At 45.7% G+C, this 23,907-nt stretch overlaps 1 protein-coding gene across 1 annotated transcript in view; it reads left to right on the top strand.

Moving 5' to 3' along the window:
* stk11ip (serine/threonine kinase 11 interacting protein) overlaps positions 1-23,504 on the top strand; it is a 55,120-nt gene extending 31,616 nt beyond the window's left edge. Inside the window, exons 15-27 of the mRNA XM_056588372.1 lie at positions 5,548-5,780; positions 6,012-6,119; positions 7,788-7,968; positions 12,176-12,189; positions 12,233-12,325; positions 12,721-13,027; positions 13,416-13,528; positions 16,605-16,702; positions 17,050-17,231; positions 18,722-18,806; positions 19,280-19,359; positions 19,964-20,190; positions 21,912-23,504. Coding sequence (XP_056444347.1) covers positions 5,548-5,780; positions 6,012-6,119; positions 7,788-7,968; positions 12,176-12,189; positions 12,233-12,325; positions 12,721-13,027; positions 13,416-13,528; positions 16,605-16,702; positions 17,050-17,231; positions 18,722-18,806; positions 19,280-19,359; positions 19,964-20,190; positions 21,912-22,055 — 1,865 coding nt within the window. The 3' untranslated portion in view covers positions 22,056-23,504. The remainder of the gene's footprint in view (positions 1-5,547; positions 5,781-6,011; positions 6,120-7,787; positions 7,969-12,175; positions 12,190-12,232; positions 12,326-12,720; positions 13,028-13,415; positions 13,529-16,604; positions 16,703-17,049; positions 17,232-18,721; positions 18,807-19,279; positions 19,360-19,963; positions 20,191-21,911) is intronic.
* The last annotated feature ends 403 nt before the right edge of the window (positions 23,505-23,907 follow it).

Raw genomic sequence — 23,907 nt, 5'->3', positions numbered from 1 at the left:
CTTCGCCCCATATTAGATCTCCGTGTGTTAAACAGACACCTGCGCAAATACACGTTCAGGATGTTAACACACAAAGTGCTCTGTCGTTCAATCCGTCCAGGGGATTGGTTTCTAACGATCGATCTGTCAGACGCATATTTTCACATTGCCATCTATCCCGCACACCGGAAACTTCTCCGGTTCGCTTTTCAGAACAGGGCTTACGAATACCAAGTGGTCCCGTTCGGGCTATCGTTGGCCCCGAGAGTGTTCAGCAGGTGTGTGGAGGCAGCATTGTCACCGCTAAGAAACAGCGGCATCAGAATATTCTCTTATCTGGACGATTATCTGATATGTTCCAGTTCACGCGAACAGGCACTCAGAGATTCTACTACGGTGGTAAATCATCTGAGGACTCTGGGATTCAGCATAAATTGGGAAGAGAGCCGTGCGGAATATTTGGGTCTCCACATAGACTCTCTCTCTTATCGCGTCACACTATCAGAGAGGAGACTAACGTCTCTCACGTAGTGTCTCTCCCTCTTCAGGCGGGGAGAGACCGTATCGTTCAGGTTATGCCTACGCCTGCTTGGCCTTATGGCTTCGGTGATATCAGTAGTGCATTAGGGTCTTCTGATGAGATGAGATTTTCAGCGCTGGGTCGCAGCACTACGTCTGTGCTCCCGTCGCCACCTGAATCGCATGGTGAAAGTAACACCAGCGTGTGTTACCGCTCTCCGCCCGTGGTCGGTGCGCACGGTTCTGACAGCGGGCGTCCCGCTGGGGCGGTGTCGTCCAGGGTAACCATGACAACGGACGCGTCCTTGTCAGGGTGGGGTGCGACAATGATGGGCAGAGCAGTGAACACCTGGAGTCGCGATCTAGCTCAGGCTCACATAAACCTCCTAGAACTTTGGGCAGTGTTCCTTGCTCTAAAACACTTCCTGCAATTTATCCACGGCCGCCATGTCTTGCTAAAGACAGACAATTCCACTGTAGTGGCATACGTCAACCGGCAGGGCGGCACTCGCTCACTGAAACTACACGAGTTAGCTCGAGAAATGATCTTGTGGAGCAGCACCAGACTCCTGTCCCTTCGGGCGACGCATGTACCGGGGTCCTGAACAGAGGAGCAGATCTTATGTCCGAGGAAACCCCCTGTACGGGGAATGGACTCTTCATCCACAGGTTGTGGGACAAATATGGCGGAGATACGGCTTGGCAGCCGTAGATCTCTTCGCCTCGCTGGAAACACTCAGTGCCCGTTGTTTTTCTCCCTGTCAGACGTAAGGGCTCCCCTAGGGGTAGATGCGCTGGCCCATCCGTGGCAAAACGTGCTGCTATATGCCTTCCCCCCTCTCAGCCTGATCTCCCCCACCCTAGCCAGGGTGAGAACAGAGTCTGTCGCTAATCCTGATAGCGCCGCGGTGGCCATCCAAACATTGGGTGGCAGAAATAGTGCAACTCCTGGCGGGCGACCCATGGCCCCTTCCCCTGCGCAGGGATCTCCTCTCCCAAGCGGGCGGGGATTTACCATCCGCACCCGGACCGCGTAGCGCTCTGGGCTTGGCCCGTGAGAGGTGGAACTTGAATGCGGCAGGCCTGCCTGCACAGGTTGTTGACACCATTCAGAATGCAAGGGCCCTTTCCACTCGCCGGCTCTACAGTGGCAAGTGGCGGGTTTTTGAGGACTGGTGCGACTCGAGGCACGCCATTCCATATCAGTGTTCCGTGGTGGACCTACTGTGTTTCCTACAGGGATTATTGGAAAAGGGTAAGGCCTTTTCCACGATTAAAGTGTACTTGGCAGCCATCTCAGCTTGTCATGTTGGCTTTGGGGATAAGCCTGCAGGGCAGCATCCCTTGGTTTGTCGCTTCATGAAGGGGGCGCGTCGCAAGCTCCCAGTTTCCAGGCCCCTGGTCCCTTTGTGGGATTTATCGGTGGTGCTGGATGCCCTGTCTCATCACCCTTTTGAGCCGTTGGAGGCGGTGGGGATGAAGTTTGTGTCGCTGAAGGTGGTGTTGCTCTTAGCTTTAACCACAGCTAAGCGTGTGAGATTTACAGGCATTGTCTATCCGTCCTTCATGCTTGCAGTTTGCTCCGGGGATCTCCAAGGTCTGTCTGCGGCCCAATCCGGCTTTTGTGCCTAAGGTGGTTGAGTCGACCTATAGGTGTCTCACGGTGGAACTGTCTGCGTTTCACCCGCCTCCGTTCTCCTCTGCGGAGGAGCAGAGACTCAATACATTATGCCCGGTACGGGCCCTACATGTATATGTGAGTCGGTCAGCTGCTTTTCGGAAAGGGGATCAGCTGTTCGTGTCTTGGGCCACTCCCCATAGAGGCAAGCCTTTGTCCCGCCAGAGGCTATCCCACTGGATTGTGGAGGCTATATCTCTTGCTTATGAAAGTAAGGGCTTGCAGCCCCCCTATGGCTTGAGGGCCCACTCCACAAGGGGTATGGCTACTTCATGGGCCTTATTCAGGGGAGTGTCGGTGCATGACATTTGTGCTGCGGCGAGCTGGGCTACACCTCACACCTTTGTTAGGTTTTATAGGCTGGATGTCTCAGGGCCTTCTGTTTCTCATGCCGTGCTGGAGACGATCTCACCAGACTCAAAGTGATGTTTGCTGCCTGGCTGAATTTGCATAGCTTCGGGAGACATATGCAATACGGGAGTGGTCTATATCTCCCATAGTGAAACACCGAGCGAAGTTAGAAAAATAACTTTGGGTTACTTAACGTAATCCCTGGTTCTTTGATAACAGAGTGAGGTGTTTCACCAACACGTCCCTCCTTGCATTTACACGGAAAGAAACCGGTCTAGAATAATTTGAGGAGAGCGGGTCGACTGTATAATGCCGCTTTTCCACCGCACATGTAGCTCGACTCGACACGACACGACTCGACACGGTAGCAGCGCGGGTGCTTTTCCACCGCAAATAGTACCTCCGGGACGTGGGCGGGGTCGGCTGCGCGAAAGGGCCGTGACGTATTTTTGTACGCGACGCAAACAACACCTACGTACCCACACATGGACAGAACCCACATAACAACAATGGAGAACATCGATGCGATGGTATTCGTGTTCGTATTATTAGCTGGCATGTTGAAGAAGTGGAATATGTTGGCTGCGGCGCTACTATGGCTGTTCTATCTTACCAGCATGGTTGCCATGTCGCTCTCGTGACTTCGTCACACTCTCTGGCCAATCAGTGGCCGGCCGTCTGCCGACGTCACCTTTTAGCATCGGCTCAGCCGCTTGGAACCTAGAGCGAGGCGGTACTAGAAAAAGCAGCCACTTGAGGTACTAGATCGCGGTGGAAACGCAAAAAAGGCGAGCTGAGTCGAGTCGAGTCGTGTCGAGCTGGTACCATGCAGTGGAAAAGCGGTATAAGTGCAGGGGGCGGGACCCTGTGGCACAGTCCGACCTGTCTGTCAAGGACAGACGTGGTGCAATTGGAGCTTCCAGTAGTAGGTCACGCCTAGGCGATTCCCATAGTGAAACACCTCACTCTGTTATCAAAGAACCAGGGATTACGTTAAGTAACCCAAAGTTTTACAGCATAATAGCGCCATTTTTAAAAGGCCGTGACAGAAGCGAATGAAGAATTTTGAAGAAGGTGAAGAAGAAAACACAAGAACGAATTATGATAATTATAAATATAAATAAGCCAGCGATTTCCACTTCCACAGATTCGTTCGTTGCTCCCCCTACTGTTCTGGCGGAGAATCCCCTTGCAACACGCGCAATCCTTAAGCCCAGTTCAGACCAAAGATTCACCTTGCAACGGCTTGCAACTTGCAACTCCTTGCGACTCCTTGCGACGAGACGGGCTGCGACGTTCTAAAACTGGGCCGTTCACACTGGCTGCAACGCGCTGCAACGGGCTGCGACGCTAGGTGGTTTCCATAGCAATTGTGAACGCTCTGGCACAGCTGAGAGCCGTAACATCATCATTTGCGTAGGTTAGGTTAGATTAGTTAGGTTTGCGATTAGTTAGGGTTGCAATTAGTTACAACCCTAACTAATCTGCATTGGAGTAAATAGCTGGAGCTTACAGTTAGTTTAGATTACCCGTTGTTGGATACATTGCATTTTCCGTTAGTTGAATTTCAGTTTGATCTGTCTTTGTTCACCATCGGCTCAACTACTACTTGGAGATGGATAACTTAATTATAAACAGGCCTAATTATGTTAGTGAGAGTGAAATAGTCGCAGTTTTTGCTGTGGCTTTAATCATGAAAAGGAGAAGACGGCGAGTTATAAAGCCAAGAATATGGAGCCGCAGTTGGGTACTTCAGCGGCAGAAACAGGGTGCCTACGCCAATCTGTGTAGAGAGCTGGAAGTCGGGGATATCGACCAACGTCGTATAGGACAGGTTGATCCTCCAGCAACCGAATTAAGTCCTCCTCCCTCTCCTCGGCCCAGAAGTCTGCCATCTTCTGATCTTTTTATGCTGGAGTGGACAGTACGGTACCGGGACGGAGTAAGGCCGTGACGTACAAGTTGTTCTGTGCTGTGATTGGCTGAAGAGGAATAGTTAAATCGCCTAGTTCTAAAACTGGACCTTGCGATTTGACATGTTCAATCTCTGGCAACTCCTTGCAACGCCTTGCGACGCCTTGCAACTCCTTGCAACGGCTTGCAACGACCTGTTCACACCGCCCCTGCAACGTTCTAAAACCGTCCCGTTGCAAGGTGAATCTTTGGTCTGAACTGGGTTTTAAGGAACCTTAAAGGAACCGTAAATCAAAACTTGTCTAAAACTAGTCCCTTGTGTAAATTACGTGCTTACGTCTCTGTGTCTAAAATGACCCTAAATCGGCCTTAATGGTCACCAGTTAACACGGTCACGAGTTGAACTAAAACACCACACCAAGGGCCACCGCAATGTCGCAACATGCTTTCTTCTTGCTGTCCCTGTTGCTATACCCCTTACTGCCAACGTCGTAAAGGACAGGTTGCTCCTCCAGCAAGCAAATTAAATTCTCCTCCCTCTCCTCGGACCAGAAGTCTGCCATCTTCGGATATTTGTATGCTGGATAGGACAGTACGGTACCGGGACGGAGTAAGGCCATGCCGTACAAGTTGTTCTGTGCTGTGATTGGCTGAAGAGAAATAGTCAAATCGCCGCGTTCTAAAACTGGACCTTGCGATTTGACATGTTCAATCTCTGGCGACTCCTTGCCACTCCTTGCGACTCCTTGCAACGACCCGTTCACACCGCCCCTGCAACGTTTTAAAACCGTCTCGTTGCAAGGTGAATCTTTGGTATGAACTGGGCTTTATACTTCCGGATCACGGCCCCCGGGAGATGACTCGAGCATGCGCAGAACGCAAAATCCAAATCCATGCGATCCGACCCGATACATGCACACTTAATTCGACTAATAATCTAGGTGTCTTAATTCGTTCATGAGTAACTCGATTCGATTATAGTTTGACTAAGGTGTATACATGCATCTTAATAATCCAATCATAGTTGGACTAACCCAATAATTCGATTTTCTTGAGGGTCATGTAAACGCACTGACTGACTCTAGTGCTCATTATCTCTCTCCCAGTGGACCTGTGTCCCCCGCTGCTGGTGGGAGTGCTGTCCAGCGGTGATGAGCAGCAGGAGGAAGAGGAGGAGGAGGAGAGCAGTAGGAGCAGGAGCCAGGGGAAGGAGGTGTTCCTGAGGGTGAAGCAGTCCCTCATGGTGGAGGTCGAGGTGCAGCGGGGCATGGAAATCCGTCGGCTCGACCTGGACTCCCTGAGCAGAGTGGAGCTCACACAGAACTCCTGGAGGAGGGAGGTGAGGAGGAGGAGGAGGAGGAGAGGGAGGTGAAAGGTCACACAGTACTCCTGGAGAAGGGAGGTGAGGAGGAGGAGGGGGGGTGAAAGGTCACACAGTACTCCTGGAGGAGGGAGGTGAGGAGGAGGAGAGGGGGGTGAAAGATCAGACAGAACTCATGGAGGAGGAGGAGAGGGGGGTGATTCAAGTGGGTGTATAATCTATCTGTCTCTCTCTCCCTCTCACTCTCAGGGTCAGGTAGAGTCTCTTCCTGGTGTGATTCTTCACTTCAGTGTGATCGGCCGAGAGAGGAGGCGGAGCTACGTCCTATTGGACGACAACCCACAGCACGCTCTACAGGTTGGCACACACGCAGATGCACACTACATTCATGTGTACAATAGGTGTGGGAAAAATAATCGATTCTTCGATGCATCGCGATTCTCTTTAGAGCGATTCCGTCTCGATGCAGATAAATCAATAATTTGTTCGCCCGCTGCAACATTCTGTTCGCCATAGAGGGATAATTTTAGTAATTTTAAAATTATTTAATTTATCTTCAGTGTGTATTGGCCAATCTGATTTATCTTGACACGATTGCGAATCAGCCTACGCATAGCATGTACTCAAACTCACAGCCAGACACAGGAGCTCCTTCTAATTCAAGAGGAGCTTTTTCTTTAATGACATAGAAAAGTAAGATTAGGAAGAAAAGAAAACTGAAACAAATTTTTTACATACTTCCATATTGTGTTGTAATGCAAGCTGCATTGTTAATAGAAAGTCATATTTGTGACAAAAGCTTCTTCTCCAATAAAATATTAGATAAGTTGATTCATCTGTTGATGTCTTTAATGATCATCACAAAAGTAGGTAGTGATTAGCAAACTCTGAGTAGCAAACTCAGATGTATGTACCGTATTTTCCGGACTATAAGTCGCGTTTTTTTTTGTAGTTTGGCTTGCCCTGCGACTTATATTTCGAAGCGACTTATATGCCAAAATTGTGCGTACATAATCTTCGGCCGCAAGATGGCACCGTCATTCATTAGGCCTACAACGGAACGCTGCAAGCCCACTGCACCACCGAATAAATTATATTCTCGTCGTCATCGTCCTCAATGTCCTCCGGTTCAACCAAAGCTACCCCAGCCTTAGCTGCAATGTTGTGCAACATAGCTGTCACACATATCACAGCGCATGACTTGACCGGCGAAAACTGCAACCCATAAGCGCAACTTCCACCTCCCGATCGTGCGCTCAGGTTTAGGACCGCGGCGCATACGCGTCCGGTGGAATCCCAGTGTCACTGAATTCGGTATACACTACGAGTGGGACCGACAAACCTATATTGCTATTGCAATTGTATTCAGTCTCTCCAGACTAAACGTCCTTGTTAAATTTTAAAAATAAATGCGACTTATACACCGATGCGACGTATATATGTTTTTTTCCTCGTCATGGAGCATTTTTTGACTGATGCGACTAATACTCGGGAGCGACGTATAGTCCGGAAAATACGGTATATATTTTTGTACATTGAAATGTACATAAAAAAAATGGTTGCATCGAGATGCATCGATAATCGTTTTAGAATCGAATCGTTGACCTCATAATCGGAATCGAATCGTGAGTTGCCAAGAGATTCCCACCCCTAGTGTGCAATCAAACACGTACACACACGCACACACGTCAAATGCTCCTTAAAAACACAAACTTTTTTGGGTAACAGCCTATTGTACAGCTAGCCTGCTCCTACAAGACTCGTAATTAATTTCATCTGCACAGAGAGTCTGGACCTACTCAATTGACAAACGTTAATTCACTTGAAGGCGGGTGTCTGTTGAAGTTTAAAACTATTGGATCTGCCCAGTGCCACTGTGGATCTGGATGGAGAAAACCCACTAACACACTGCAGACCCAGACGTAGTACTGAAGGGAAATTCAAATTGAGCGGGTGGGCGGAGCCAGGCTATCGTACAGCGACAGGCCCACTCAAACGTTGTCACTTCCTGTCCCCAATCCTCAGATGCTGTCTGACATGCTGTGCGGCGTGGCGGAGCTGAACCGTCAGCGTGATGTGGTCATGGCGGTGGGCCGTCCGAGTGGCGCCCGGCGGCTGCAGTGTCTCCGCTGCTGTTCAGAGTTCACCCTGCAGGGGGCCGTGGCCGGGGCCCTGAGGGAGAGGCCAGATGAGGAGGAGGGCAGTGGTGAGACACCCGGTTACTGCACTTTAACACATCCCCTTGTGTGTGTGTGTGTGTGTGTGTGTGTGTGTCTAGGCTGGAGTGAGTGTGTGTGTGTCCAGGCTGGTGTGTTTGTGTGTGTGTGTGTGTGTGTGTGTGTGTGTGTGTGTGTGTGTGTGTGTGTGTATGCGTCCAGGCTTTTGTTTGGGTCTGTGTTTGTCCAGGCTTTTGTGTGTGTGTGTGTGTGTGTGTGTGTGTGTGTGTGTGTGTGTGTGTGTGTGTGTGTGTGTGTGTGTGTGTGTGTGTGTGTGTGTGTGTGTGTGTGTGTGTGTGTTTGCCCAGGCTCCCATGTGCAAGTCACAAGCAAGTCTCAAGTCATAACCTTCAAGTCTCAAGCAAGTCCCAAGTCACTGCAGTGAGAATCAATCAAGTCACAAGTGAAGTCATTGCTCAGGTCAAGCAAGTCAAAAGTCAAGTCATACAAAAATCTGATGATCTAACCCAGTTTCCACATTTATAAATCGGTAAAGAGAGTGGTTCATAAGTTGAGTTTTATTTCAACGTTAACAAAAACAATGTCTTAACATTAACAATAACTTAAACTATTCAAAACATTCCAAAACCATTATGTGAATAGTTAGAAAATGTTTTTATGATCATTACCTCCAACCTATGAACAGAATCAAATAGAACCTCTAGGTGGCTGTATACGAGAACAGTTCATGTCAGTCACTCAATCTCCCTACATGTTGTAGAATATTATTTGCATTGCAACACATGGCATCAGACATGAAAAAAATGAATATTTCAAAAGTAATATCACATACACATACTGTAGGAAGGGGAAATAGTAATGCACAAGCCTGAAAGCTGGTAGCAATCTTGCTGCCTCGCAACATACATCGACTTACAATGCATTGCATTTGCAAAAAAAATAATTTGACAGTACTTTGTCACTGAGTCGTGAATGATGGGGTCACATTATCACCCCATCATGGCTGAACACACGTTCAACAGGTGAACTTGATGCAGGGACTGCCATAACTCTTACCTCCACCTTGAACAAAGAGGGGAGGGTGCGCCTGTTCATGGCCCAAAACTGAAGGCAGCTCTGTCCATCACAAATGTCCAGGTAGTGGTTCAACTGAATTTGGGTACTGGAACTTGAACCCTCTTAATTTTTTTGCGGTATGCTGAGAACAGCCCAGTCTGATGCTCTGGCTCTGACGGTGTAATTTTACTTGAAAATTACTTGAAATCCTTATCATCACCCACTTACAGCCACTGAGTTAGAAGTAGCCTACTGACATAAAAATTAAACAAGTCAATCATCTGTGGAACGGGCAGGGCTCGAAAAACTCCAGCCAATGATTTTCAGAACCACCGAGTGGCATTGGACAGTAAGTATGTCAATCAAACGGTCGTACTGCACTCCCGCTCCCCGCGAGTGACCCCTTCGTGCACGTGCACGTACTCAAAGCTCGTGACCCAGAGCAAGTTTCTGTTTGTTGTTATCCTGCAGTAGCTACTGGAGCTAGCTAACTAGCTAATCCACATTTGGACCTAGCACTAGAAGACAACCCTAAACTCCAACCTCCATGTACTTGGAATGGGTGGAGTCAGCGTTGAAGGAGAGGGGGTAGGACCATTTGAGTTTTGTATTTTCAAAATCTGCTGGCTTATCGCAAATCCCATATCCAACCTTTAATCTAACTTTAAAAAAGTCATTTAGAGTCATCTGTCTCAAGTCTAAGTCAAGTCTCAAGTCATGAAGACCAAGTCAAAGTCCAGTCGAGTCTTTTATCAGTGTTAGTCAAGCAAGTCTCAAGTCCTCAAATTTGCGACTCGAGTCTGACTCGAGTCAAGTCATGTGCCTGCTCTTACACGACCGAGCAGACCTTCTGTCTGGCTGCGTCTCTGGCTCTCTAATCAGCCCACCTCTCCAGACCATACCCAGCTCTCCCGGGCGGTGTGCCTCGGAGTCAGGCCTGAATGCCGGACCTGCTGCGGCACGCTCTGGAGCCCCTGCTGGGACCCCAGGGGGGCTGCGAGAGACCCGGGTCTGAGCAGCAAGCTTGTGTGTGGGTCTTTACGACTGCTCACTGCTCGACATCTCATTGTCTCATTATACGACTTTGTATTTACATTTACATTTTACATTTAGGGCATTTGGCAGACACTTTCATCCAAAGCGACTTACAACAAGTAGATTTTTCAGAAGAAGGTGAAGCAATAATATATTGCTGTCGGTAGAGTAAGAATGTTCATAGAACCAAGTGATAAGCACTTACGCTAGGTTAACCCATTCCCCGTATACAACAAAGATAGCTAGGATAAGATCCTACACAACTATAACTATAACTAGTACCAAATACAACGAGTGCGTAAATTAAGTGTCACGACGTACAACATACAATATGTTGGGAGGGTGTGTCTATTTGGCATATTTGCATTGACCATTTCATTTTAGCAGACGCTTCTCTCTAATAAGACTCAGAGTTCATGTTTTGTCATTAAGTCCGAGGTAGAGGTTTTGGGGCATCTTGTCCCAGGATGCCTTCAGGTAAGACTGCAGAGATTCTGAACCTTGGTGCGGGGAACAAAGCAGCCTATCAGGATGTGGCTCCATCTTGTGTGGACACGTCCTCTCAGTGAAACATACCACATACCACACGCCTATTCTGTTGGACCGCGATGTGCGAGGTCACTCTGAGGCCTTTTGTGGAACAACGTACTGAACGAGGCTCCTGGTAAGGTATCATTATACAAGCGCGATTTGAGCGTGTACACGCATCTGATGAGTCAGTCACGTAGCCCGCGGCAACATTCTTTAGTGTTGGAAGGCTACCAGTATGAGAGAAGGTGAGGCCGGTGAAGGGTTGTTGAAACATGAGCTTTAGATTAGCCGTGATAGAGATTATACCCAGGACACACTCGTACGTCTCTCTTCAAATCCCACCCCATGGACACATTTGGCACGTGCCGTTTTCACTTCATTTATCAAGAAGATTCAATCAATTGTCGTCTGAAATGTCAAAGAGTCAGGGAGTGAGTGTTGAGATAGAAAGCAAAAATGTGGTGTTTCGTTTCATTAAAATCAATCAAATCGTCAGAACCACATTCACTTCCCTCTGAAGAGATGTTGGGGTTGTGGGTCTTAAGGGGGGGCAGGTTCTTACTGACCCCAGTCCAATCCTGAAGACTGGAATCCCACACACCTCATTTATCCTGTGAGAATTACATGAGAATAACCCATTTCAAGTGATACTTTAGGCTACCTTAGTAACCCTTTGAGCTGGATTTTCTTAAAACAGTTTTTCCCTATCAGGGATCATCAAGTTTTTGTTCCAAAATAATTGGTCTCTGGATTATCATGTTCCTACATGGGTGTTGCCAAGTTGAAAGATGGCCTCTGGCTAAAAATACAAAGAACACAGTGTTACACAACATCAATTCATTGCTGTTGTGTGGTTCAATTCTTGAGAACTGTAGCATCTCCACCGATGAATGGTCCAGACTTACACAGATGGTTTTCTTGTTTTATTGAATTCCTCCCTTAGTCCATAAATTAACCACCGTAAGAGCTATAGGCAGAGCACAAATACAATGCATTAACTACCTAGCCAGTGTAATGTATTAACTTAACATAATATTTGGTACAATTACGTGGTAGATAAACGCAGTGAGAAATGTCTTATTATAGTACAAAATCATTTCAAATTACATTAACACATGTTAACCGTATATTATTACATGAATACTGACCTTGTGCCTCTTTGGCGGGTGCTAAATCAATTCAATATTTAATCTTAACTATATCGCCATCCTTCTTTCCCTGTTTACGTTTCTGTTGCCTTCTGTTCTTTTCCCTCGTTCGCGCTAGGAACTCACTCTCCATACGGCACGTTATATCAAAATAAAAGTCCTTTCCAACAAGGCAGAATATACGTCAATATAAATTCACCAAAAAATTAAATAGTAATTATAGCTTGTGACTACTCAATATTGTATTCTTTAGAACAAATTGTGTATTCTTTAGAACAAATTTAGAAATTGGGTCCTTTACAAGAACTGTTGAGCAATTCATACATTTCCCATTGAATAACTACAGATAACAAAAGACTCAGATGAGAAATTGTTAAGTAATGCATGAGATATTTATTATAAGTTATTGAAGGGTATCTTTTGATGAAAGATATCAAATAGATCTTTGTTTTTTGTTTTTGAACAGAAAACAGCACGGCAGTTTTCTGTGTCCAGAAGCTGTGGCCACCGATGACTCTCTGTGGTTGATCTGGCCGTCCAATCAGCTCTCTCCAGCAGCACACCAATGAAACACGCCAGAGACCGGGAGAGCCCTGCCCATGTCAACTCGTCTCTAGTAAGTCACAAACCTTCTAACCTTCTTCGTCATTCTAACAGTATTTAAAGGAGAAAGGTAACGGAAACGCTTTCCCTTCACTCGTCTGGGTTCCTTCGCTTGGGGGGGGAGTTTCCTTGTCCTTTAGTGGGCTTTTGAATATCATTATGTATAATAAAGTGTGTGTGTGTGTGTGTGTGTGTGTGTGTGTGTGTGTATGTGTGTGTGTGTGTGTGTGTGTGTGTGTGTGTGTGTGTGTGTGGAGCCCTCTGAGGCTGTTCCTGGGATTGAGGTCAAGACATACTTTTATTCTGAACAGCGCAATGCACAACACCATCTAAAGATCTTTAAGGAATTATTCTACACAACACCTCCAAATGTTCTTCCTAAAATAAATGCGCTGCTTTTCGCCATAGAATTCCTTCTCCGACGATTTGTTGTCCCGTGACACAAACCCCAGCAGCAGTCCAATACCAGAGTACACCCTCAACGCCACCGCCGTCTCCACCTCCTTCAGCGCCTCTCAAGACCCCTCATCCCTGTTCGTCACGGCTCAGGAGAGCTCCCTCCAGGCCGGGCAGGACCAGGTGGATTCCTGGGCCGAGACCCACGGCAAAGAAGAGCTAGCAGGGAGCTACTGCTACGCTAGCACTGGGATTAGCATGGCGGCTAGCGGCGATGAACTGAGTGGAGCAGAGCAGCCTGATAGGTTGAGCCCCAACGGTGCGTACGATACTAACTAACTAATTTATACATTTTATCATGATTTATGATTCATGATGATGAAATCTTGTAATGTTACGTTCGGCTGTTTTCTAATATCAGTGTACAATGTACTGCTAATATAAGACAACTGAAAAAACGAAAATACAAAGATTGGTCCAAAGATTTTACAACTTCCTATTTATTTTTTTCGAAAAATTGGACCACTAATTATTCCAATTTGTTAAGAACGCGATCCCTCACCGATGCCTTCAATGGTCCAACGTTTCTTCACTTTCTCCCACCACGGGTATGAGCAGTACTCTCTCATATGAGGAAACAGCCGACTGGGACCGCGCCCCTTTATGATCTACGACCATCCCATGCTGATGGTTGTTGCTGGTTGTAGGTGACCTGGATGTGCTGGCGGAGGACTACGACGCCGTGGACCACAGACTGCAGCTCTTTCTCGACATGGAGGTGTTTGAGGAGGAGGAGGAGGAGCTGCATTCCTTCATCAAGGTAGGAAGATGGCAGTGACATTGTCAACGATCCATGTCCTGAGGCAAGACTGTCCCAATGGCAGTGACATTGTCAACGATGCATGTCCTGAGACAAGACTGTCCCATTATGATACCATGTAGGTCCTGATACAAGACTTTCCCAAGATGATAACATGGCCCAATCTGAATGTCCGGACTCACGGACTCACAGACTTTATTGCGCGTTCTCGTGAAATTATTAAGGCTTTAGGGCTATCCCAATGTCGCATTCCAAAGGGTTTGAGTCCACACTTACCGAGCCCTTTCCGTGAGTCTGCATCAGTGCAGACTTCACCTAAGGGAATTACCCACAGTTCAAAGCGTTGTGACGTTTACCGCGGAGACCATAGGGAAATCCGGAAACTAGGAAGGTAAACAACAAGACAACGCTACTGTCTGTGGCGAAGTCATGCCCCTTCCGGTAGAGCCCATGGGACCTATGAGATCAAAAAATATGAATGGGTTTCAATAGAGAGAAAGTTATTATTTTCTGGTCCCAGTCTTTATATGCCCCGGATTACACATATGTTGTTTGTGGATTTAAATGATCATTTTTCATACAAAGAAAACTAAACATTTTCGTGAAGATGTTTGATAATGTTAGGTTTTTCCAAAGGGAGGATAAAGCATCTGTAACCCTAGTGGGCAGTAGAGAATTCAGATATATGGACTAGTCACTAAGTTCGTAAGGAGGGAAAGAATAAATGACAACACAATGACTAACTGGAGCCACAGGTTAACTTTTAGATTAACTATATTCAACCTTGTAGAAAAATAATAATATAGATTTCAATGCAATCAAGAATATTCAGGAATTCCACAATTTATACCCTAACATTAGGTCAGACACAATTATCTTTAAACACCATGAAATGGCTGAAAAATGTCCATAAGGAAAAAATAAAATAGAAACAAAAATAAAGTGTTCCTTTAGTTTCCTTCGTTCAGCGTACTTTAGTCAAAAAAGGGGAATGTCAAATAAAAGTAAATTGGTCATGTGTGGCGCTTCAGAGCTCTTTCACCTGATATGCTCAAGTGATGGATGTAAAGGAAGATTGGTATCCTCCTCGGCACAGGTGATATCGGTCCACTCCTTCGGATAAGGAGGTATCTTCACTATCTCGCCACCCCTTCGCCAAGGGGAATTTGATCCAAATTCTCAAGGGTTTCCAAGGAATCCAAAAAACCTAACCAAGACTCCGCCGAAAAAAATAATAAAACTCCCGGCGCTTGGTCATCAATTCCCTCTCTCTCACTTCGGTTGTGTTTCCCTTCAACTTCAACTCCATTTTTATACAGTTTTATAACTGATCACTTTCTTCAATCTGACTCGTTTTCTCAGATCGTTTTACTTGTCTGCTTGTGTTAGCGTTTTGGCTGCGCATTGACGACAGCTACGTGAAAGGTGGGGCTTACTTCTCTCTACCCATTAGGAGGTTTGTATTCTTAGATACAACCAATAAGACTCCAGTATGAGCAAAATCACTGATGGACAGCTTAATAACCCAACAGGTAATACAATATTAAGGGAATAGTACAGACAAAGTACAGAAAGGGGAAACTTTGAGAAATAAGTATATAATATGGAAATAAAATAATATATCAGGGCCCAATTTTCTACAGTTCACATCAAAAGAGGTGAAAACCATTATAAATTGGGGCATGTGGAGAGTTTTAGTTATGCCGATGGGGAGATTGTCGGTCTTGTACACGCCAGTCGCAGGGAGCCTGATGGCACATACGAGACGTGTAGTCTTTCTCATTGTGTTTTCTCTACAGCCTTTAACTGAACAATTGCACAATAAACTTTCAAACTCTTGACATGAAAAATTATCATTTAAATCCACAAACAACATACTTGTAATCCGGGGCATATAAAGACTGGGACCAGAAGATAATTACTTTCTCTCCATTGAAACCCATACATATCTTTCGATCTCATAGGTCCCATGGGGTCTACCGGAAGGGGAGTGACTTCGCGACTCTATGCGCGACCATATAGGAATTTCTGCCTTTTTTTAGTGAGCCTGATCATTTGGATCAGCTCACCAACAAGAGCATGCTCTTCATATTACTACATATAATTCAGCCAAATGTAGCCCGTTCTGACTTATGATTAGTATGTTTAGGCCAATAATCACCATAATTATTCAATACATCCTTTATACTAAAGTATTCAAAAGTAAAAATTATATTTTCTAATATCAATAAATTGCTGTAGCGGATTGTTTTCATTGCATTTAAAAACAAATAAAAAAAAAAGTCAAAAGGAGAATTCCCAAACCGGCATGTGTCAGCAACATCTTTGTCATTAAACATTGTCAAGGTAACATGTGCTCTCGTGAAGTGCTGTCCCAATCCCATATATACCTATCTGAGGCCATGTGGCCTCACATACTCGCTCACTTAGCACCGGAGATCAATTAAGTCTGTGAGTCCTTAGTCCTTAGTCCTCAGGGCTCACTTTGGGATTGGGCCCATGTATGTCCTGATACAAGACTGGCCAATATGATACCATGTATGTCCTGATACAAGACTGTCCCAATAGGATACCATATATGTCCTGATACAATACTGTCCCAATATGATACAATATGTTGTGATACAAGACTCAGTCTGATACCATGTGTGTCCAGATACAAGACTCAGTCCAGATACATGTATGTTGGGATACCAGGCTCAGTCCAAACCATGTATGCCCTGATACAAGACTCAGTCCTGGTAACATGTATGTCGTGATTAGAGATGCTCCGACTGATCGGACGCCGGCAGATATTGGCTCAAATTAGCTTGATCGGAGAACCCCAAAAGCACCGATCAAAAAAGCCGATCACGTGAGATTACTCACACGATCTTGCCAGTGATGGCATGAGTTGTATGTCATGATACAAGACTCAGTCCTGATACCATGCATGTCGTGATACAGGACTCCCGGTACCATAACTTAAAAAAACAAATTTGACTAATAAAAGTACCTACTTAGAATGTACCTACCAGATCCAAGGCAGAAACAGGAAGTGTTTGTTTATGATTTTGTTGTGTTTGTTTGTTTCCAGATGTCCACGGTTAGATTTGGCCAACTGGGGGAGTCTCCCTCTCTTCTGGTCGTGTCCAATCAGAGGCTCTACTTCCTGGAGATGTCATCTTCCACCCAGTGAGTATCAGTAGTTGTGTGTGATGAAATGTATAGATGATTAAGATACGCACACAATTAGAAAAGTAGGTGTGCTTTGATTTAGTTTGTGGTAGAGACTCTTAGAAAGTTAAGATATAGTATTGAATATCATGTCAACTTACAAACTCACTACAATATTTAATTTCACTTAATGTATTATTTATTAGTAAAAGTAATGAAGATGGCTAGCCGTGTGTTTATAAGTGCACTATAACTAAACACAGATGCACACCTGACACCATTTTGAGCCAATCAGAGGACAGCTCTGTCTTCCTACGAGGTAATACCATTCTCCAATCCCCATCCTTCTTCGTGTTTCTGCCCAGCAACGGCCAGCTGTCCGATCGGCTGCAGAAGAGGGACAGCCATCCAATCACGGAGCTGAGCTACCTGGAGGTGGGCCTGTGCTCCCAGACCATCCACATGGAGTTTGAGGAAGGGGGCGGTGCTTACACCCTGCTGGTGCGGGACGACGCCCGCTGCAAACGCTTCTTCGGCCGCCTGACCGGTGTGTACACACGACGCAGGAGCCCCAAAGTGTAGCTCTGAAGTGACTCTATTCACAAACAGAGTCACCCCTCTCTCTCTCTCCCACTCCTGTGATGCCTCACACGCCCCCCTGCTTGTCCTTGTCACGCTCAATCTCAAGCTTCCACAGGTACCTGCCGTATTGTGCTCCATAGGCGTCCCCACCCACCCCTATTCGGCAGTAGAAATCCTAGCCCGCAGCATGGGCCATTTTTGTTGTGTTTCTATTGTTTGGGTGTGTTTAGGGGTTATGTGTTTGCTAGGATCTCTTATTTTGAAGGTCTCACAGTGGTACCTACAAATTAAAAGACAGCAGCTACTGTTTTCGACAGACAGCAGCTACCCTTTTTCGGCTTGTGTCTTTTATTTTGAAAGTGCAGTACGTGCGAAATGTTGTGTTGCGTGTTAACAGGTGTAGTACTGTGTTATAATTAGAAACCCGGTTCTATTAAGGACCCGGTTGCACTTTTTTCAAAACCCGAAAATCATTAACGTTTGGGCTTATCGATACCACTATCGAGTCCCGTCGTTCATTTATTAATTTTTTTGTCCTGTAACGTAATGTTGTGTCCCTCAAGTCGCATCAAGGCGTTCAAATCAATCCAATCACTGCAGCGTGTCCACCAATGTTTTTGAATGGAATTGTAAGCAAACATGTATAACAAGTAAAACAAGTGAAGTCCGGCAGTTAACTTTGCTCGCGAGGATGGCTGAATGGGCGAAAAGGGCGAAAATCATAGATTGTAAAGGGGGGAACACAACCTCAATGGCCAAGCACATTAGCATTGTGCATCAAATAAAGATCAAATGCAGTACCTTCGACTGTTTCCGAGTTGAAAAGACTGTCTCCCCCTTCTCCTGTCGCACCACAGACGGGCCCGTCTTAATCATCCACTCAAACTACGAGTGGTAATCGCACACACAGACATTCTCGCTAGTCCTGTCAGTTAAAAATAGTAATCTAAAGATAGTAATTGTGAAATCGGTGTTGTAATCAGCAGCATACAAGCTAGTTATCTTAAAAAGTAAATAAAGTTTCAGATGTGCTGCTTGATGATGTGTTGAGGTTGGCTCAGTAAAACGACTGTTAGGTCATCATGATGTGTTCAAATGTAATGTAAAGAAATGGTAAATTTAGTTTTTGGTGAGAAACATGAGTAATACTGTATTACTCATGTTTCTGTATTACTAATACAGTTGTTTAGTGCTCTAATCATTTTAGTTTATGTAACTCAAACTACTGATGTCAATATTTATTAAGAATTACATATTTAATTTAAAATGCACTTATTTATTTCCTAAATATTTTCCTCATCACTAAAAACGCTTTGTATTTCCACCAATTAATAGAAAAGTATAGATGGTGGTATCGATAAAGACTAGGATCGTTAAGGAGTATCGAAAATGGTATCGATATCAATAAATAATGATCCCCATCCTTCGTTATAATGTTGTGTTGTGTGTTATCAGGTGTAGTACGTGAGTTGGCTCCGAAGTCCAGCAGCAAACTGAAGTCTATCTCCAACTCCCGCCTCCACCCCCAGCACCACCTCTGGTAGTGTGTGTGTGTGTGTGTGTGTGTGTGTGTGTGTGTGTGTGTGTGTGTGTGTGTGTGTGTGTGTGTGTGTGTGTGTGTGTGTGTGTGTGTGTGTGTGTGTGTGTGTGTGTGTGTGTGTGTGTGTGTGTGTGTGTGTGTGATTAGTGTATTAATGATGCCATAATAGTATATTGCTAGTATATTTGTGTATTAATAGTGTATTGGTCGTATATTTGTGTAATAATAGTTTATTTTTGTAATAGTGTATTGGTAGTGTATTTGTGTAATAATAGTGCATTGCTAGTGTATTTGTGTAATAATAGTGTATTGGAAGTGTATTTGTGTAATAATAATATATTTGTGTAATAATGGTGTCATGATTTTTAATAATCAAAGTCGTGTATTAATTGTTCCTGCCAGGCATCTGGTGTGTGTATAGGTAGTAAATTGGTTGTAAAGTGATCATGTATTGATGGTATAACTTGTTCCAGGCCTCTGGTGTGTGAAGACGAAACCGAAGCAGAAGACGGTCATCTTCACTTCTTCTATCTGCTAGCGTTCCTATTCCAAGGTGTGTGTGTGGGTGTGTGTGTGTGTGTGTGTGCGCATGGATATACACACGCAGACACTGCAGCTGATAAGACAACAGATGTTTGTGCACACACACACACACACACACACACACACACACACACACACACACACACACACAGAGACAAGCATTGTTTTCCCCCCCTCCAGGGCGTGCTGTTAGAAACACGGCCGTCGGCTACACAGCTGTAGACGTGTAGAGGGAAGCTGGCGCAGCATGTCGCAGCATGCAGTTCAGCCACGTGTTGTGGAGGCCGGCCAGCGCTGAACACGTGTCCAACCCGCGCCCACCCACCCCAGTGGTTTGACATAGTTGTCACAAAGATGTTATTAAAAATTATTACAATTATAAAAAATATTTGGCACACCACAAAGGTTTTTCAAAGGTTCGCTAAACATCGGCCACATTGAGGTTTGAACCCAGCCCACAACCTTTGGGCCTGCTGCCGAACACCCTGATCACACTATCCTGCGAACACGGACGTCTGAATGCTGCAGTGCTCAGCAGGATTCAGGATTTGTGAAATTTAAACAATAAAAATAAACTGTAAATGAGTAATAATCATGTTTGTCTCTTCTTTTAGACAACAGCTGGACTCCACTGACTGTACTGGTTACCAAGGAGACGCTTTACTTGCTTGACGAAAACCACCAATGGTGTAAGAGCCCGGCGACCCTCGAAGCCAATGACAGCGTGGAACCATCGAGTGGGGCGGCGATCGTCCTGGAGAGCCAGCCAATCAGCTGCGTGAGCTCGGCAAAACTCTGGCCCTCTGACGCATGCAGGATGGACATTCAGCTGTACGACGAGGTGGGAACAGTTACTAGTTCAGCCCTGGAGAAGGTGGGTCCGTCCAACAGCTCCTAGATCAGTTACTAGTTCAGCCCTAGAGGAGGCGGGTCTTATGGTGCGTTCACACCAAAAGACACATAAACTGTCGCTGTGCAAGTTTTGTCAGGCGAATTTGCTGCGGTTCACCTCGGACTGCACTGCAGGGAACGGTTGGCCGGTTGAACGCTGATTGGCTGTTACGTTACACATGTCTCTCGGTGGCCACGCTTTTGAACGCAGATTGTCTGTCATCAAGTGAATGTCGCGGCAAAGTTCAAATATTTCAACTCAAGCGAATTTGTGGACAAATCAAAACTTGTCGCCGGTTTTCTCTAGCGAATAATTTGCCCGATTCGCGTCTCTACGTTCACTTTGTATGGGGTCTTGTTGCCCCTTCACGTTTGGTGTGATGCACCTTTACAGTGACATGGGTCTTGCGGTTAGAGAGAGGTCGGGTCTTTCATTGACATGGGTTTAGCGGTTATAGAGAGGGCAGGAATTTCAGCAATAAGTCTAGCGGTGAGAGAGAGAGGGACTTCAAGTGACATGGTACTAGTGGTGAGAGAGAGGAAGGGACTTTCATTGACATGGGTTTAGAGGCGAGAGAGAGGGGGCGGGACTTTCAGTGACATGTGTCTAGTGGTGAGAAAGAGGGCGGGACTTTAAGTGACATGGGTCAGGGATGGGCAACTTTCATGATAAAGAGGGACACATTTTTCATCATAACCATCAGAGGGCCACATGACTGCACACTTCAACTAAACGTGAGCTGAGAGAAGCTACACAATTTTGAATTTGGTATATGATTTCCTGTATTCTTGTGCATTTTGGGGAAGGCCACTACCAAAAAAATCTTCCAGAATCATAACCTATTTACGGTATGTTAATTGAACCAACATACATTAATTTCATGTTTTCCATGCTCAAACAGCCATATGAATGGTCAGTATTTTATCATTGCCAAGGGATCACATACATCATCATTCAATGATGTCACAAAACTGAAAAACGTGGCGCAACATTAAGTGCAACAACTCAATGAACTCAAACCCAACAAGCATGATACTCATTGCAGTTGTAGTAGTTGTAGTGGCGACTTAAGTGGATATCTTTAATGACTGATATAGTTTCTAAGCTAAATAGTCGCATGGGTTTGCCTTTGAATTCTATGAATTCTTCTCATCTTTCTTGACCGAGTTTTCTGTAACATCGATTTTTTACCTTTTTTTTTTATTATTATGTGTGGGCCTGACTGAGTGAGGATGCGGGCCGTATGCGGCCTGCGGGCCGCCCGTTGCCCATCCCTGACATGGGTCAAGAGGCGAGAGAGAGGGTGGGACTTTCATTGACATGGGTTTAGGGGTGAGAGACAAGGCGGGACTTCCGGGAAAGGGGTATGTTTCAGTTAGTTTGGGATATTTTTCTCACTCCGGGAACTGCATCCTACTACGAACAGTGACTGTACCTCAGAACTAGTCTGCGACAGGTTGGGGTGGGCTGCTGGTTTAACTGTGTGTGTGTGTGTGTGTGTGTGTGTGTGTGTGTGTGTGTGTGTGTGTGTGTGTGTGTGTGTGTGTGTGTGTGTGTGTGTGTGTGTGTGTGTGGGGGTGGGTGGGTGGGTGGGTGGGTGGGTGGGTGGGTGGGTGTTTGCCTCTGTGTGTGTGCGTCCCTGTATATGTGTGTGTGTGGCCCTCACCCAGACGCTGAAGGAGGAGAGGACCTGGAGCCTGCGCTCCGAGACCCCCCAGCTCACCGCCCATCTGCTCACCTGCGTCCGCAACCAATGGGAAACCATGTTCGGAGTCGCACTCGCAACCACCCTGCACGACCCCGCCACCTCCTGAGTTGGCCTGTGTGTGTGTGTTAGTGTGTGTTAGTGTGTGGATGTGTGTTAGTTTTGAGTGTGTGTGTGTGTGTGTGTGTTTTGCTGCTGTTGTATTCGCTACGCAATGTGACGTAATCATATTAAAACATTTTAAAGCTTGGTTTAAAGCTGTGCCTTTGAAACACGTTAACCTTCTCTGGCTGACGGGGGGTCTGAGTGTGGGTGGGAGGGCGTGCGTGTCAATGCGTATGTGTGTGCGCGCGTGCGAGTAGAGTTAGGCACACATGCATGCCTAACTAAGCCATGCCGTCTCCCTCGTCAAAAGGTCACCCGCGGTCACGGTGACCATGAAGGTGACCTTGGGCGTAACCTCGGCACCCATGCAGGATCACGTGAAAAAAAAGGTTTCCTCAAAGTGAGAGCAGCTCTGTAGCGAGTGAGCGGTTATTGGTGCGAGCGAGTGGGTGTGTTGTTGTGTTGGGCGTGGCGGTCGCAACAGCGTAATTCCGTTGAGGATGATGAGGTCCGTCGCCTTCAGTAACCGTAATTTATTTGGATCAAATTGTTTTTGAAATTTCTAACAAAAGTATATTTTTCTATACGAGAACAATGTGTGATGAATAAAATGAAATGTTATCGTTGTGAACAGCGTTTCACTTTGTATACTTTATATGGGTGGTTTGTTTATAGACAAAAGAGAAACATAAAGCTATGGACGGGACTAAAGTCAATGAGAACAGCCTATAGTGAACTCTTGAATATTTACTTAACTGATTGGGACAAAACAAGTCAAGTGTTTTGAATCAACAAGTTGGGGGTTTTAGATTAACATGTTAAGTTTATGTGGCATGGGAATGGCAAGTATGTGGCCCCCTGCTAGAGATGCTGCCCCCGACCTGACCTTGGATGAGTGGTTTGAAGATGGGGATGAGGAAGGCAAGTTTATAATATTTCTGTCAATCCCAAACCCCACCTCCCACTCCATGCCTTGTAGACTCCCTCACCACTGAATGCCTTCCTGTATTAAAAAGGTTTTTCTTATAAACGTCTAGCTACATTTTGTGTAATAATCTAATCCCTATTACAGACGACGGTCTCTGTAAAGCAAATTTTAACATCTAAGTTGCAATGTATGCAGGGGTTCTTTGAACGCAAAATTGAAGACACCATCAAGGCATATAATAATAATATTAATACATTTTATTTAGAGGCGCCTTTCAAGGCACCCAAGGTCAATATAATATAAGCACGTTATATAATCATAAGAAAGTGGCAAACTACAGCTTGTATAATATTACGGATAAATTGCCACGCCCAATATTCACACTATGAGGTACTTCAAAGTAAAAGCCCCGCCTTCTCTGGGCGCTAATTGAGATTCCAGATGTTAGTGATGCTGAACAGTAGCCCACTAGCTGCTCTCTGGTTTCACACTGCTGGGCCTCCTTGGAAGGGGGTGGGGGGAGAAATTATGTAAACATGTGGGAAGGGTGTGTGTGTGTGTGTGTGTGTGTGTGTGTGTGTGTGTGTGTGTGTGTGTGTGTGTGTGTGTGTGTGTGTGTGTGTGTGTGTGTGTGTGTGTGTGTGTGTGTGTGTGTGTGTGTGTGTGTGTGTGTGTGTGTGTGTGTGTGTGTGTGTGTGTGTGTGTGTGTGTGTGTGTGTGTGTGTGTCCCCGCGCAGGGGCGGCCTTCCCTACAGGCGGGTTAGGCGGCCGCCTAGAGCGCCATCTAGAGGGGGAGCGCTAAATAATGCGCCCGAAAAAAAATTAAATAAATAAAAACAATTATATTTTTTTTCCCTCCTGGCGCATATTTTTGCGCCCCTTCTATATCTCCAACCAATATTTTGACATAAAAAAAAAAATATCTAAC

This window comes from Gadus chalcogrammus, chromosome 4 (genome assembly GCF_026213295.1).
Source record: "Gadus chalcogrammus isolate NIFS_2021 chromosome 4, NIFS_Gcha_1.0, whole genome shotgun sequence".
In the NCBI taxonomy this organism is placed as follows: domain Eukaryota; kingdom Metazoa; phylum Chordata; class Actinopteri; order Gadiformes; family Gadidae; genus Gadus; species Gadus chalcogrammus.
This window is presented reverse-complemented; position numbering and strand designations above follow the sequence as displayed.